This window comes from Xyrauchen texanus, chromosome 38 (genome assembly GCF_025860055.1).
Source record: "Xyrauchen texanus isolate HMW12.3.18 chromosome 38, RBS_HiC_50CHRs, whole genome shotgun sequence".
In the NCBI taxonomy this organism is placed as follows: Eukaryota; Metazoa; Chordata; class Actinopteri; order Cypriniformes; family Catostomidae; genus Xyrauchen; species Xyrauchen texanus.
In genome coordinates this window covers 34,097,555-34,112,580 of record NC_068313.1, presented here as the reverse complement: position 1 = coordinate 34,112,580, position 15,026 = coordinate 34,097,555, and the positions used below count along the sequence as shown (strand labels likewise).

Genomic DNA, 15,026 nt, shown 5'->3' with positions numbered 1-15,026 from the left:
CATGTTACTCTACCCACCCTAGCAACCAGGCCAATTTGGTTGCTTAGGAGACCTGACTGGAGTCACTCAGCACACCCTGGATTTGAACTCGCGACTCCAGGGGTGATAGTCAGCGTCAATACTCCCTGAGCTATCCAAGCCCCCAGGTACTGTCTCTTTAACAAAAGCCGGCATTTCTGTTAAGAGCGTAGAAGAGCGCATGTTAACGAGAGAACACTCAAATGGTTTTACCTCATCCGTTAGAATGAAATGTTTATTTTTTTTTTGTTTTTGATCAACAACTGACTGTAAAGAACAGAACGGGTATTAAAAGAGACATTACTCATTGGCAAATGTGTTGCGTGGATCTCGTCTTTGGACACACATTACACGGAACACATTTTAGTCTTCATGAAGTAAATAGGACTATTTTAAATAGAAGTCCACATACAATGAATATTTTAGTTTTATGTCTTTTAGTCCATGTCTTTTAATTTTGTGGTTCTATACTATAATGTAAACCTAAAAGTTAACTTTTAGCATACATTTACATTTAAAATGTACAGTCTCTACCAAAAATATTGATGACTCAATCTTGCTCTCAATATTTTTGTCCAATCAAATACTATCAAGAATCAGAACACCTCTCCCCCTTATACCATCTAAGCATGACTAGCAATTACACGTAGCAAATCATAATTCGTAAACTAAAGGCTATTGGCTATTTTTTTCAACAGGAAATAGGTCAATACTGGAAAGAAAACTGAACAAATGATAAAATCAAAACAAACTGATATTAATCTTTTCAGAAGCATCACACACCTTTGAGAGACACCCAGTAGCTCTTCCACTTGCGGCGAGGTGCAAGTTCCACCTTTTTGTTCTTTTTGTGTACCAGGAAGTTTTTGACGGCTAGGCGTCCGGCTTTACGAACGGTTCCCTGAACGGCAGCCACGTTCAGCAGAGGATCGGTGTGGTAGGCAGAGCTCAGACTGATGCTGATCTGCTCATCGCTGAACGCTGAACTTCTCTTCTCGGGAACCTCCACTGGACTCACGTTCTGCTCCAACTCCTGACGGAAGTTCTCATAGACTCCCTGAGGAAATCATCTCACACAGGTCCATCACATTTGCTACCGTACAGATTGTAAACTGCATCACAAACTTGAAAATGACTCTTTAGCTTAGCTTTTAGCTAGCTTTATAGTCATATTTTAATAAAATGAAGATTAATAAAATGATTATAACGTTTGTTCTTAAAATCAAAATTGACTTTTATTATTTATAATATTTTTATATGTCCCTGGTCTAAATGTGCATGATTAAAGGGTGCACATAATTTTTTTATTTTTTTTCATAATGATTAATCAAAATAACTTTTTCTGCCTCTGAAATGACTTTTCCTTTCTGCTGACATCACTAAGGTCGTGTGGGTGGGGAAAATAATATTAACTGATATTATCATATGCTAACATGTTTCAATCCAATCAAAATGAAATAAGTGCATGTACAATGATGCATATCACTGGGTTTTTAATTATAAACAAGCCCGAAATATACCGGGGACTCTTATTTTGAAATGTCTGCACTCCCGCATGCTCTCACAGAAAATGGAAACAAAATATACATTCTTACAATAATCTTCAATGTGTTAAAATATCAACTGTCAAGCACAGCAGTAATAATAAGTCACATAACCTACCTGTGTGCCATCGGAGGTTTCGGCTCCAGCCCCGCTGCTGCTACCACTGTCACTGCCAGCGAAGGCGCCCCCTGCTGATGTGGAGTAGGCAGAGAAAGACACTGACATCGTCTTGTAGCGGCGAGCCTGATGAGACGCCTCGCTGTCTCCTGTCCCATCGATTCCGCTGTCCTCGTAATCACTGCAATCCCCTGCCGTGACATCCTGAACACATAGTACATACAGGTCAAAGGTCAGTGTGAGATACGGTACATGTTTAAGTCAATTATATAGACACTAAAGTTGAAATAACTGACCTATTATCAGTGATAGTAGTCGATAATCGAGTAAGTAATCGATTAATCAAGTACTCGTTCTTTAACTTCACTGTTACACGTTGTAGATGAGATAAGAGTGAGGGCAATTGGTCGGACCATTACTGATTTAGGAGACCCGGACACAGGCCCTAAACAAGTAAAGCTACCTCAATATCCCCTCGAACATTTTGGATCGCAGAAAAGGTCCTTTTAACACAAGTGGTTTGAAATCTTTGATTGGCTTGAATACTCGATTGAGACCAGGAAAAACACAAAGAAGTATTTTGTGCTTGGGGTGCGGTGAGTCTGTGTCTGGGGTAAGCCCCTATTCTCTTCAAACTCTAAAAACGCCCCTGGTTATTACATTAATGGCTAGCTATAGGCCTACATTATAATGGCTGATATAAAGCTGCTATGTAGCCATGATCAAAAAAATTAAGGGGGGGACACCAAAAGTGACAAAAATGGAAATAATGTTTTTGGCAATCAACATTATGTCACAAATGCAGTCAGTTGAGCTCAACTTGTATAAAACTGGGAATATTCAGTATGAGATGGTGTTTTCCTATTTTGCATGGTTTGGGGAAACATCATCAACCATTGATGGTACAATCGTCAGTGTGAATGATCAAGTATAATTTAGAGAAGAATACTTTATGTACCCCATGAAGCATTGTGAGTGATGTTCCTATAAGTATGTGAACAATATGTTTAAATTCTATTGCAAAATGTTCAGATATTTGCAAATATTGCAAAGTAGTTTGAGAGTAGTAGTTTGACTTGATTGCATCATTTACAGTGCGTAATGGGAGCGGGCAGTCGCTACAGAGCTCTTTTGGCGTGCTTTGTTTGCTGTGATTCTCTGACAGGATCATGGGTAGGGTAATCCTTCACCAGGAATTCTACTCACAGTAGGGTTTTATATTAACAGTAAAAATGTATTCACCTATAGAAATAATGCATGTGACTTAAACTTCCAGAACCAGACTGTTGGGTTCTATTGCCAAAGCAGATATGATTACTGGTTTAAAATCAAAAAATTGCCAAACAGTGGCAGATTAATCACTAATCGGGGACAATTTTGATTCAAAGAAAGTTATGATATAAAGTTCAAAATGTGGGATCCTCTCAGACGAGTGGAATGTTTTATATTTTTGGTAATCAACATTATACCACAAATGCTGTCAACTGAGTTTAACTTGTAACTGAACACAGAATATTCCTTTAAACTGTGTAAAATGGTGTGAATTTCCATTCACTATTGACTGTACTATCGTCAGTGTGGATTATGAAGTATAATTTACAGAAAAATGTTTCAAAAGGACTAGCCTTTAAAAAAAAAATCTGTTCTCACATGTATGGTTTTTGCCCGCCTCCCTTGCATAACTCCTTGATGATTGGTCGGTCCCTCCGATAGACAGTGTGACCGGCGACAGGGCAGCGTGTATGCTCCGTAGGCGGCGCCATCATCTTCACATGGCGACATCAATTTATCATCCTCAGCTTCTCGACTCGTGGCGGCGAGGCCCTTGTGCCATTTCACATAGCGTCCATGTGGTGGCCTGCAGGTGGGGCTCTTTGGTCCATAGATTTCATCAAAAGAATTGGTGCGGTTTGAGTCCTGCAACTCCAGTCTGTGAGGGGATGACTTTAAACAGATTTCGCAATCGTCAGGCGTGTCTCCGATCTCCTCCGTGCTGGTCATGTGTTCCTGGCTGAGGTCAGACAAAGACACCTCGAGTGAATCTTCTCGCCACATGTCCGCAGACTTGGAGCGCTTCTTCATAAAACTAGCCCCCTCTTGGACACTGTCCCGTGTCCGTTGGAGGGTCGTGCCATTGGGTGGCTCGCCGACTTCTTGTGCAACTTGCTTTGTGGTAACGGTATGGGTTGCAGCAGGCGAATGAGCCGGATGGTTGTGGAACGACATCGGTCTGAGATTCATAGCCACTCGGTCCACCCACATTGGACCGCTGATGTCTGAGAGCATGTCGGAGTCGTTGAACGGCTCCAGGCCGTGGTCGGCTAGTGACTGCGGAATACTGGGAGTGCTGCTCGAGCGCGTGCTCGTTTCAGAGTTGCGGTGTTCCGGTTTTCCAGACGGAGTTTGGCGGGAACTGTATGCCTGTTTGCCTGACAGGCGTAGTGAGCGGGACATGTGCTTACGGGAGAGGTGACGCTGACCGTCTCCGTAGTAACCATGGCTGCCACTATGACTTTCTGCGTTACCCATGGCTCAGTGTTACGAAAACACACTCAGAGGTCAAGCAACCTGCAGAAATAAAAGAAATGGTCTAGCATGTCAATTTTTGAGTACAATAGTTTTCAACTGGTGGCCCGTGACCGGTCATATATAAAAAGGGAACCCCCTGGCTGCAAAAGTTGCTTTTGCTGTTATTAGAGTTAGGTTTAAGGGTAGGAATAGGAGCAGGGTTTCTGTAGGACTCTAAATAAACATAATAAACACAGTGTATGAATGATGCGTGAGACTATCGTAAGACATTTACAGCCAGAGGGTTCCCTTTTAGACATGATACCTGTGACACAAAATGGCTTGCAGATCTTATCTGATAGGGTTGCAGAACACAGGGGAGAGAAAACGCTTCCCATATTTAGTGTTGTAGTTGACATCAAAGACATCTAATCAAACTCAAACTGGTGTTTTAATGCAAATTCAAATGGGCATTTGGAAATATAGATAGAGTCCAATGGTTCTCAACTTCAGGGTTGAGTCCCAAAAATGCATCACAAGTCTGCTTTGGTAGGGTCGCAGATAATCAGGTGAATAAAACAATGCTAAATGCAAATAACAAAATGCAACTGACAAAATAACCATGAATATTTAGGATAGTAAAATAAATGGGCTTATCAACTTTTATCAGGGCGAAAATGTCCCATTTCTTTTGCTGCTGACATCAAAGGCCATGAGTCCAATCAATCAATTGCCTATGATTTGGTAATATGACTAACAGAGATGTAATATTTGGCCCAGTGTTTATTTAGCATTTACAAAGTTGTCAATTTTCCTACTCAGTCTATCTGGATCCTGAACAACAATCAGTTTAGAATCACTGCTTTAGTATAATATGGAGTGTGGAGTGGTGGTGGCGTAGTGGCTAAAGCACATAACTGATAATCAGAAGGTCGCAGGTTCTAACCCCACAGCCACCACCATTGTGTCCTTGAGCAAGGCACTTAACTCCAGGTTGCTCCGGGGGGATTGTCCCTGTAATAAGTGCTCTGTAAGTCGCTTTGGATAAAAGCATCTGCCAAATGCATAAATGTAAATAATATAGTATATATTATACAAATTCCCCAAATAATTATTTAATGCATTTTTAGTAACACTTTACAATAATTTGTTAACATTAGTTAATGCATTAGGAAGGTATCATGAACTAACAATGCACAAAATATATTTACCAGCATATTTATTAATCTTGGTTAATGCCAATTAATAAAAATACAAGTGTTGATTGTTAGCTCATGTTAGTCCATGATGCATTAACTAATGTCAACATATTCCACTAAAATGTATTAAAGGACAATTCAGGGTTTAATATAATTTAAACTCAACTGACAGCAATTTTATCATATTGTTGATTGCCACAAAAAAGACTCATCCCTCCTTTTCTTTAAAACAAAAAGAAAAAGAAGAGATTACAATGAGGTACTCGCAATGGAAGTGAATGGGGTCAATTGTTTGGAGGGTTTAAAGGTAGAAATGTGAAGCTTGTAATTTTATAAAAGGACTTGCATTAATATGTCTGTTAAAACTAGTGTATTATTTGAGCTGTAAAGTTATTTAAATTGTAAAAATGCCATTATGTCATAATGGCAATGAAGTTGTAAAATTGGATATATGGGGCAGCTGTGGCTCAGGTGGTAGAGCGGGTTGTCCAATAATCGCAGGGTTGGAGGTTCGATTCCCAACTCCAAATGCCGAAGTGTCCTTGAGCAAGACACTGAACCCCAAGTTGCTCCCAATGGCAGGCTAGCACCTTGCTTGGCAACTCTGCCATCATTGGTGTGCGAATGGGTGAATGAGACGCAGTGTAAAGCGCTTTGAATACCGCTATGGTTAAAAAGGCGCTATATAAGTGCAGACCATTTACTTTTCAAACAGTGAGTATTTTAACGTTTACGGATCATTCACTTCCATTGTTAGTGCCTCAGTGTAACCATGAATTTTGATTTTTTTAAAGAAAAAGAGGAATGAGTCAAAATTAATGTTTGTGGTAATTAACATTATGCCACAAATTATTTTGATTGAGCTTAACATATACTGAACCCAGAATATTCTGTCAATCAAGATTAATAAATGCTGTAAAAGTTCATGTTAACTAATGTAGTTAAATAAAGTTAACGAATACAACATTATTGTAAAGTGTTGTTCCCATTTCTTATTAGATTGAATTCCCAACAATATCACATTTACTTATACTTTGGATTCGTTCGACATGTATATTTGCATAACACCATCCGTTGAGTCTGACAGCTACAGCATGTGTTTGATATTACCTGCAGTCTGGCAATGACATCACAGTCATCATAGATTTCCATCTTCATACAAATCAGCTCCAACAACTATGCAGTTTGCGGTGTTACGGATGACTTCCAAATTCTGAAAGAGATAGCCAGAGAGTCATAAATGTGCTAGTCGAAAGAATCCAAACACGGCAGTTTCTAAGGTGGAATAGGGGCCATGCTGTTGTGAGGTAAAATGAAAGTAACCACAGAGAAATCTGACGAAATGAGACCTGAAAGAGCAATTGAAGGGATTTGCTGCTGTGATTGGAGACCACACATGTTTAAACGCTCTGGACAGCTTCAACAAATGCAAGATGATGGAGTTCACTTTCACACAACACATGAGCGGCTGTGCGTGTTTGTGCGAGTGTGTGTGGTCGCTTGTGGTTACTGCTGCTTCAAATGTATGCTAGTATTAATGGAAATATGGGTACACAATAAAATAAAATAAAAACTCCATTATTCATACAGTACGAGAGAGGTCAGTAAGCACGCTGTGCAGAATAATCTAATAAAAACCGTAGATTATGCCTCACATAATATGTCTAATAATAGCATAAAAATGTCAAATAATAGCATAGGTCAATTATGTGAGAGAAAAACAATCCCACCAGGAACGTCACAAATCACCAACTAAAGTTACAATAACAACAACTCAAGTGTATCTGGAATGTCGGTTCTAGACATGTGATCCAAAACACTCAAAATGGTCTATTTTCCTAAAATAAAGCTATCGTATGGCTTCGCAAGACTTGGAATATAGCACACAAGTTGTATGAACTTTCATGGTGCTTTTCTTGTCTGTATTGGAGTCGACAGCCCATGGTAACAATATGCTTTCATTATATGGAAAAGTGCAGTTTTGAGATTCCTCAGAGGAAAAAAAGAAAGTCATACTACTTTGGAATGACAAAAGGCTGAGTAAACGATGACTACTTTAACTTTTTTTCTTTTCTATTGCATCTATTGAGACATGAGGATTAGTTAAAATATTTATAGTATTTATTGAGGAATTATAGGCCAAATACAGTTCTGTCCTGCTCTGCAGGAACCAGAGCGATCAGCTCGGAACAGATTTAGATTGTCTCCTCAACTGCCTTCATCCAGTCAGAACGGGAACTCTCTGTCTCTCTGACTAATGCGCCGGAGCAGATCTGGGGTCTGTGAGTAGCAGAGCTGAGAGCCAGCAGTAAAGACTCATGACAGAGCTGCTAACACATACACAAAGAGTACTGAAGCATCAGGAGCGAGACTCAGAGTTCTTGTTTGGCACATAAAGCACCGTGGAGCTATGTGGCCCCTCAGCTGGAGATGACAAGAGATGCAAGCGTCTGACGAAAGTAAAAACAAAACAGAATAACTAGCATACTTTTTTTTTCTTCAAGAATTCGTGTGTGTCTGTGTTTTGACTCGTAGGTTCTCTGGTCTTGGCCAGCTGTAGTATATAACATGTTTAGGATGAATACAGACGAATCAAAGGCATAACTGTTAAAGTGACCAACAAAGCTGTCTCTGTGTTATTGTACATTCGTCTTAGCAAATTTATGATGTGCAGCCTCTTTTGTAAGGTAAATTGATTATTATTTTTTGCATTGCTTAAAGCATAATTTTCACTATAACTAACCCCCTCCCACCTGTGTGCCATTCTCACTGTTCCCATGTCTTGCTTTTACACTGATCTTTTGTTTGGTGAGTCATAAAACATGTAAGAATAATTCCATCCCTTTGCACTATGGCACACAACTCCAGGAAACTGCGGAAAGTGGAAACCTGGCCAGTTCTTCTAGTGGAGTGGGTTATCCATATGTACGCACTAACCATCAGACAAATACTCAAATAGAAACCACTTCAGAATCGGGGCTGCAATTTTCCAAAGTGCTTGATCAAAGTTTTCCCACAGCAGCTCTGGTAAGAGCAACTGCTTGTGAGTAAAATGTATATTTCAGGACATCAGCTCAACATGCCCACAGGCAACAAGCTGTGCCTTAAGAGATGCCTACATCCTCTGCCCTATATATTCATAAATGAATGTGAAAAGGTCCATGGTGTACAAAAACATTTTCAACCATAATGTTAAATCTACTTGGCTTGACATTAAAAATAGAGATACTACTCCACATGCATCTGTGTCCGCTTACAATAATGAGACTGTATCATATTAATACAGCTGGATGGATGGATGGATGGATGGATGGATGGATGGATGGACGGACGGACAGTTAGAAATGGATGGATGGATGAAGAGTGGACAGTTAGAAATGGATAGATGGATGAAGAGTGGACAGTTAGAAATGGGTGGATGGATGGATGGATGAATGGACAGTTAGAAATGGATAGATGGATGAAGAGTGGACAGTTAGAAATGAATAGATGGATGAAGAGTGGACAGTTAGAAATGGATGGATGGATGAATGGACATTTAGAAATGGATAGATGGATGAAGAGTGGACAGTTAGAAATGGGTGGATGGATGAAGAGTGGACAGTTAGAAATGGGTGGATGGATGAAGAGTGGACAGTTAGAAATGGGTGGATGGATGAAGAGTGGACAGTTAGAAATGAATAGATGGATGAAGAGTGGACAGTTAGAAATGGGTGGATGGATGAAGAGTGGACAGTTAGAAATGAATAGATGGATGAAGAGTGGACAGTTAGAAATGGATGGATGGATGGATGGATGGATGAATAGACAGTTAGAAATGGATAGATGGATGAAGAGTGGACAGTTAGAAATGGATGGATGGATGGATGGATGGATGAATGGACAGTTAGAAATGGATGGATGGATGGATGAATAGACAGTTAGAAATGGGTGGATGGATGAAGAGTGGACAGTTAGAAATGAATAGATGGATGAAGAGTGGACAGTTAGAAATGGATGGATGGATGAAGAGTGGACAGTTAGAAATGGATAGATGGATGAAGAGTGGACAGTTAGAAATGGATGGATGGATGAAGAGTGGACAGTTAGAAATGGATGGATGGATGGATGAATGAATGAATGAATGGACAGTTAGAAATGGATGGATGGATTGATTGATGTATGTGAGAAATGTATTGATAGATACACAGCTAGAAATGGATGGCTGGATGATGGACTGATGTACAGTTAGGGATGGATGGATGGATGGATGAATGAATGGACAGTTAGAAATGGATGAATGAATGGATTGATTAATTGATGTATGTGAGAAATGGATGGATAGATATACAGCTAGAAATGGATGGATGGATGATGGACTGATGTACAGTTAGGGATGGATGGATGGATGGATGAATGAATGGACAGTTAGAAATGGATGAATGAATGGATTGATTAATTGATGTATGTGAGAAATGGATGGATAGATACACAGCTAGAAATGGATGATGGATGGATGAAGCATGGACAGTTAGAAATTGATGGATGGATGGATGGATGGATGAAGGATGGACAGTTATAAATGGATGGATGGATGGATGGATGGATGAATGGATGGATGAAGGATGGACAGTTATAAATGGATGGATGGATGAATAGACAGTTAGAAATGGATGAATTGATGGATGGATCCATTTATAGTTAGAAATGGATGAATAGATACACAGCTAGAAATGGATGGATGATGGATGGATGGATGGATGGATGGATGAAGGGTGGACAGTTATAAATGGATGGATGGATGAATAGATAGTTAGAAATGGATGAATTGATGGATGGATCCATTTATAGTTAGAAATGGATGAATAGATACACAGCTAGAAATGGATGGATGATGGATGGATGGATGGATGAATGGATGGATGAAGGGTGGACAGTTATAAATGGATGGATGGATGAATAGACAGTTAGAAATGGATGAATTGATGGATGGATCCATTTATAGTTAGAAATGGATGGGTGGATGAAATAGATGGATGGACAGCTAGAAATGGATGGATGGATGGATGGATGGTTGGATGGATGGATGGACAGTCAGACATTGATAAATGGATGGATGGATAAACAGCTAGAAATGGTTGATGGATGGATGAAGCATAGACAGTTAGAAATGGATGAATGAATGGATTGATTAATTGATGTATGTGAGAAATGGATGGATAGATACACAGCTAGAAATGGATGATGGATGGATGAAGCATGGACAGTTAGAAATTGATGGATGGATGGATGGATGGATGAAGGATGGACAGTTATAAATGGATGGATGGATGGATGGATGGATGGATGGATGAATGGATGGATGAAGGATGGACAGTTATAAATGGATGGATGGATGAATAGACAGTTAGAAATGGATGAATTGATGGATGGATCCATTTATAGTTAGAAATGGATGAATAGATATACAGCTAGAAATGGATGGATGATGGATGGATGGATGGATGGATGGATGGATGAATGGATGAATGGATGGATGAAGGGTGGACAGTTATAAATGGATGGATGGATGAATAGACAGTTAGAAATGGATGAATTGATGGATGGATCCATTTATAGTTAGAAATGGATGAATAGATACACAGCTAGAAATGGATGGATGATGGATGGATGGATGGATGAATGGATGGATGAAGGGTGGACAGTTATAAATGGATGGATGGATGAATAGACAGTTAGAAATGGATGAATTGATGGATGGATCCATTTATAGTTAGAAATGGATGGGTGGATGAAATAGATGGATGGACAGCTAGAAATGGATGGATGGATGGATGGATGGTTGGATGGATGGATGGAGAGTCAGACATTGATAAATGGATGGATGGATAAACAGCTAGAAATGGTTGATGGATGGATGAAGCATAGACAGTTAGAAATGGATGAATTGATGGATGGATCCATTTATAGTTAGAAATGGATGGGTGGATGAAATAGATGGATGGACAGTTAGAAATGGATGGATGGACAGTTAGAAATGGATGGGTGGGTGGAAGGATGGATAGATTAATGTGGATGTTAGTGACAGATAGACAGACAGATCTGAATAAACACAGCATCATTTATTGGCTACTGTCCTCAGACACAGTATCTCCTCGAAGTGAAGACATAAACTATCCCATGAGCCTGTTTAGCCGTAACTAATAGCAGTGTCATGCCTTAACCAGCACAAATCAAAACACATTAGCACCTTCAATAGGTAAAATAACCACTCTATATCACAAGGCCATCAGAACATTCACACACTCTCCGAGAGAAGCAGCCAGGCATGAACCACTAACGGAAAATACAACTACATGCAGAGGTAGAAAGGAGGGAAATGCACACAATATATTTATATACAGTTTCTACAGTATGTAAACGTTTAGGGCAGTCAATTGATAAAAAGTTGAATCAGATTAATTACATGAAAATAATTGCATATAAATATTTGCTGAGAAAGGCACTGAAATAAAAAATAATTCAAAACAATTAAATCATTATATTACAGTATATTTAAGAAATTATAAATATAAAATGTATTTTAAATATAATAAATTAGTTAATTAAAGTGAATTACATTAAGTAAAGCATTGATAAGATTTAGCAAACGTTGCTTTAGATGGCAATATATGGCTTATTTGCATATTAGTGAAAGTACAGTAATTCTTTCATTGGCCTACAGTCTACAGCAACTGAACCATGTTTCGACATCCACGCTTCGTTCAGTTGATTTTGAACACAAGAATGCATTCTCATCTTATGTTGTCACTAGAGTCAAGCAAGCATGAGGCTGCATTCCACTTACATTTTTTATGCCCTCCCCTCGCTAAATTCCCTTCTCATCTCATGGACTCGGATGTACGTAATTGCTTATATTGTGAGAGTGCCCACTACTGCAACCAGTGCAATGGGTTGAAATGGAACACCCTAAGCCAGGGGTGGGCAATTATTTTGGTAAAGGGGCCTCATCAGGCTTTAAGTAGTGCATAGGGGGCCACATTGTATTCCTTCTGATATACAATGTTCCACATTGATTTGGTTCTTGTATCTTTTAAGCCCAGAAATAGTTGTGTACTCAATTTTCTGAAGTGTATATGTGACTAATGGGACTTTTCTGCAATTGCCTAAAGTATTATATTGCTCTATAAAAGGTAGATACTTTTCTATCAGGCATTCAAAAAATTGAATAATGGCTGAGCTTATTATAAATTATTTATTTTACCATTTTACCTTTACTTCCCTGGTAATGTATTACCCAATTTAACACTCTCTACATCAGGGGTCTGTTTTACTAAAAGAAAAAACTTTTAATGTTAGTCACAGAGCGGGCCAGTTTACTTATTTTATTCTCTAAGCATTACCCATTTCCGTGCTAAAAGGGTCATGATAAGGGTCTCGTCAATGGTTTGGCTTTCCATTCAGCACACAACTGAATAAAACAGGCTGCATGACTATGATAAATGACTACTGCAAGAGTTTAACATACTGATTAACATACAGGTGTGAGGGACTTCATAAATTACTCAAATAAAAAATACATATGCATATTAGTTTCTCACTTCTGCTCGCGTGTCGATGCTGAGATCTACTTTTATATTTACTTTAATTACTGAGATGGTTTACCTGCAAACTTAGTAGCACCAAACATCACAAGCAGCCTCAAGAATGGTCACAGAGTGGCCGTTTTACACTTTTCTATGAGCAGAATATTGCACTAGAGATCGCAATGTTTGTTCAAATGGGAAAGCGAGAGCTGGAATGAGTGCACTCGTGAGATTGCACATAATAAGTATAACATTAGAGAATATTTCAAATTTGCGCAAGTAAAAATCTCTAATTGGGGGGATTTGCATCTCTTATCTGGCAACCCTGAGCATGTTAATTGCTTGTGGAGGCACGTTAGGTCCCAATGCAAGATAACTGAAATAGCCAAAAAAAAAAAAGCTTTTAGGCTAAATGAGCCGCAGGCCAGATTAAATCATGTGGCGGGCCGGATCCGACCCAAGGGCCATAAATTGCCCAGGTCTGCTCTAAGCCCTTCATCACAAGGAATACAGCCGGAGATTGGTTTGAACTTTGTTCTCTGTACAGTTGGGCATTGCCTATGCAGCTGGAGTATCACATACTGCCCTCTACTGAAGAGAGGTGGTACTTTAAACTTAAATTGTTTATGAAGTCCAATGATGACATCAGGCAAATAACCGACAGCTGTAAACATCCTGGAACAAGAGCCTGAGTCATTCTGAATCCCATTCATGGAGGTGTGCAAACAAACACACCCATATGATCCATCACGCAATCCTGAAAACACACTTCACAGCTCTGTGTTTACCTGCAACTATGTGAGAGGTGCATTTTTGAGTCCTTTGTTATTAGTTGTCTGGAGGCGCAGTCTGAATTAGACACATACCATGACCTGTTGAGACAGGACGAGAGAGCGGCCCATGGCCAGCAGAAGTCAAGAAGGAGCTCAGCTTTAGAGATGTAATGGGTAGAAACAGCATTTTTGCCCAAAAGCTGAAACCTGGCATGTGTTCTCAGTGAGGGAGCTTGAGAACGCTCAGAGGCACATGGAAACCAAAATCGAAACTTCATCAGCAGCTGCAGTGTGGAAGAAAAGGAAAGTTTCCTGCCAAGCAAGCCAGCGAGGGGCCATTTACTGATGTTCATGCTGAGTAATTAATAAACAGCACATTTCCAAAGTATAACAACAGCTTTATTAAATAGTGTGAGGCACAATACCTATAAATCCAATGTGATTTATGGTGGCGTTTGCAAAGGCAAGCATCGCTGTTACTATTACTCATTCTTAGGGTTAGGGATTTGAACAAACCCCTAACCCGAACTATTAAACATTGGCACACTCATACCTGACTGTTTGTGTTACATGAATGATACCATAAATCCAAATCTCATTTTCTTTATTACATTCTCCATCAAGTTCCCATCACAAAGCTATTTGGAGTCTGTTGTGCTAGTATCTCACTGCAGAGATGTGCTTGCTTAATTCGCTTAGAAGCCATAGAAGCGTTTAATTGAAAAACTCTGTGAGGGGCGTTCAGCGATAATGAAAACAACACAAATGTGCCATCTGCCTGAAAGAGCCACTGAAAGCAACCTGAAGCACATAGTCAGTGTAATAAGATACAGAAATAACAAGTTATGATATTAACTAATTCGCCTATGACAAAACTGTGCAGGGAGGTCATTACGGTGTGCTTTGCATATGATAAATCATTCTAAAGGTATGTGTGATGAGGACGAGGGTGGGGCAGGGCAGGGCCGGGCCATGACCAATCGGCCGAGGAGAGGGATAAGTGCAGAAGAATGTGGCAGTTTGGAAGAGAGAGAGCCACACGCAGCTGCCATGTGTGCGTTTGTGTTGTGTGTCTTTTTGTTTTATGAAATATTACTTTGAATGTTTAGCTGGTCCCATTTTAACCTTGTTGCATTGGTGCCGAAAACTGGGAAGGAGGAGACGGGAATCGGCTGAACAGTCAAAGTAATATTTAATACGATATCAAGCAAAGAGTCACTGAGTTTAAAGGTAGGCCTTAAAATACATCCACAGGTACACCTCCAATTGACTCAAATTAGACAATTAGCCTATCATAAGCT

The 15,026-nt window shown here is 39.6% G+C and overlaps 1 protein-coding gene across 2 annotated transcripts in view; it reads right to left on the bottom strand.

Annotated features, from left to right (window-relative positions):
* Positions 1-15,026, bottom strand: part of LOC127632196 (rho guanine nucleotide exchange factor TIAM1-like) — a 92,798-nt gene that overhangs the window by 52,160 nt on the left and 25,612 nt on the right. For both annotated transcript variants that reach the window (XM_052110795.1, XM_052110797.1), the window contains exons 2-5: positions 6,498-6,600; positions 3,331-4,248; positions 1,681-1,884; positions 802-1,075 (exon numbers count right to left, since the gene is read on the bottom strand). In XM_052110795.1, the coding sequence (XP_051966755.1) occupies positions 802-1,075; positions 1,681-1,884; positions 3,331-4,209 (1,357 nt within the window). In that variant the 5' untranslated portion in view covers positions 4,210-4,248; positions 6,498-6,600. The remainder of the gene's footprint in view (positions 1-801; positions 1,076-1,680; positions 1,885-3,330; positions 4,249-6,497; positions 6,601-15,026) is intronic.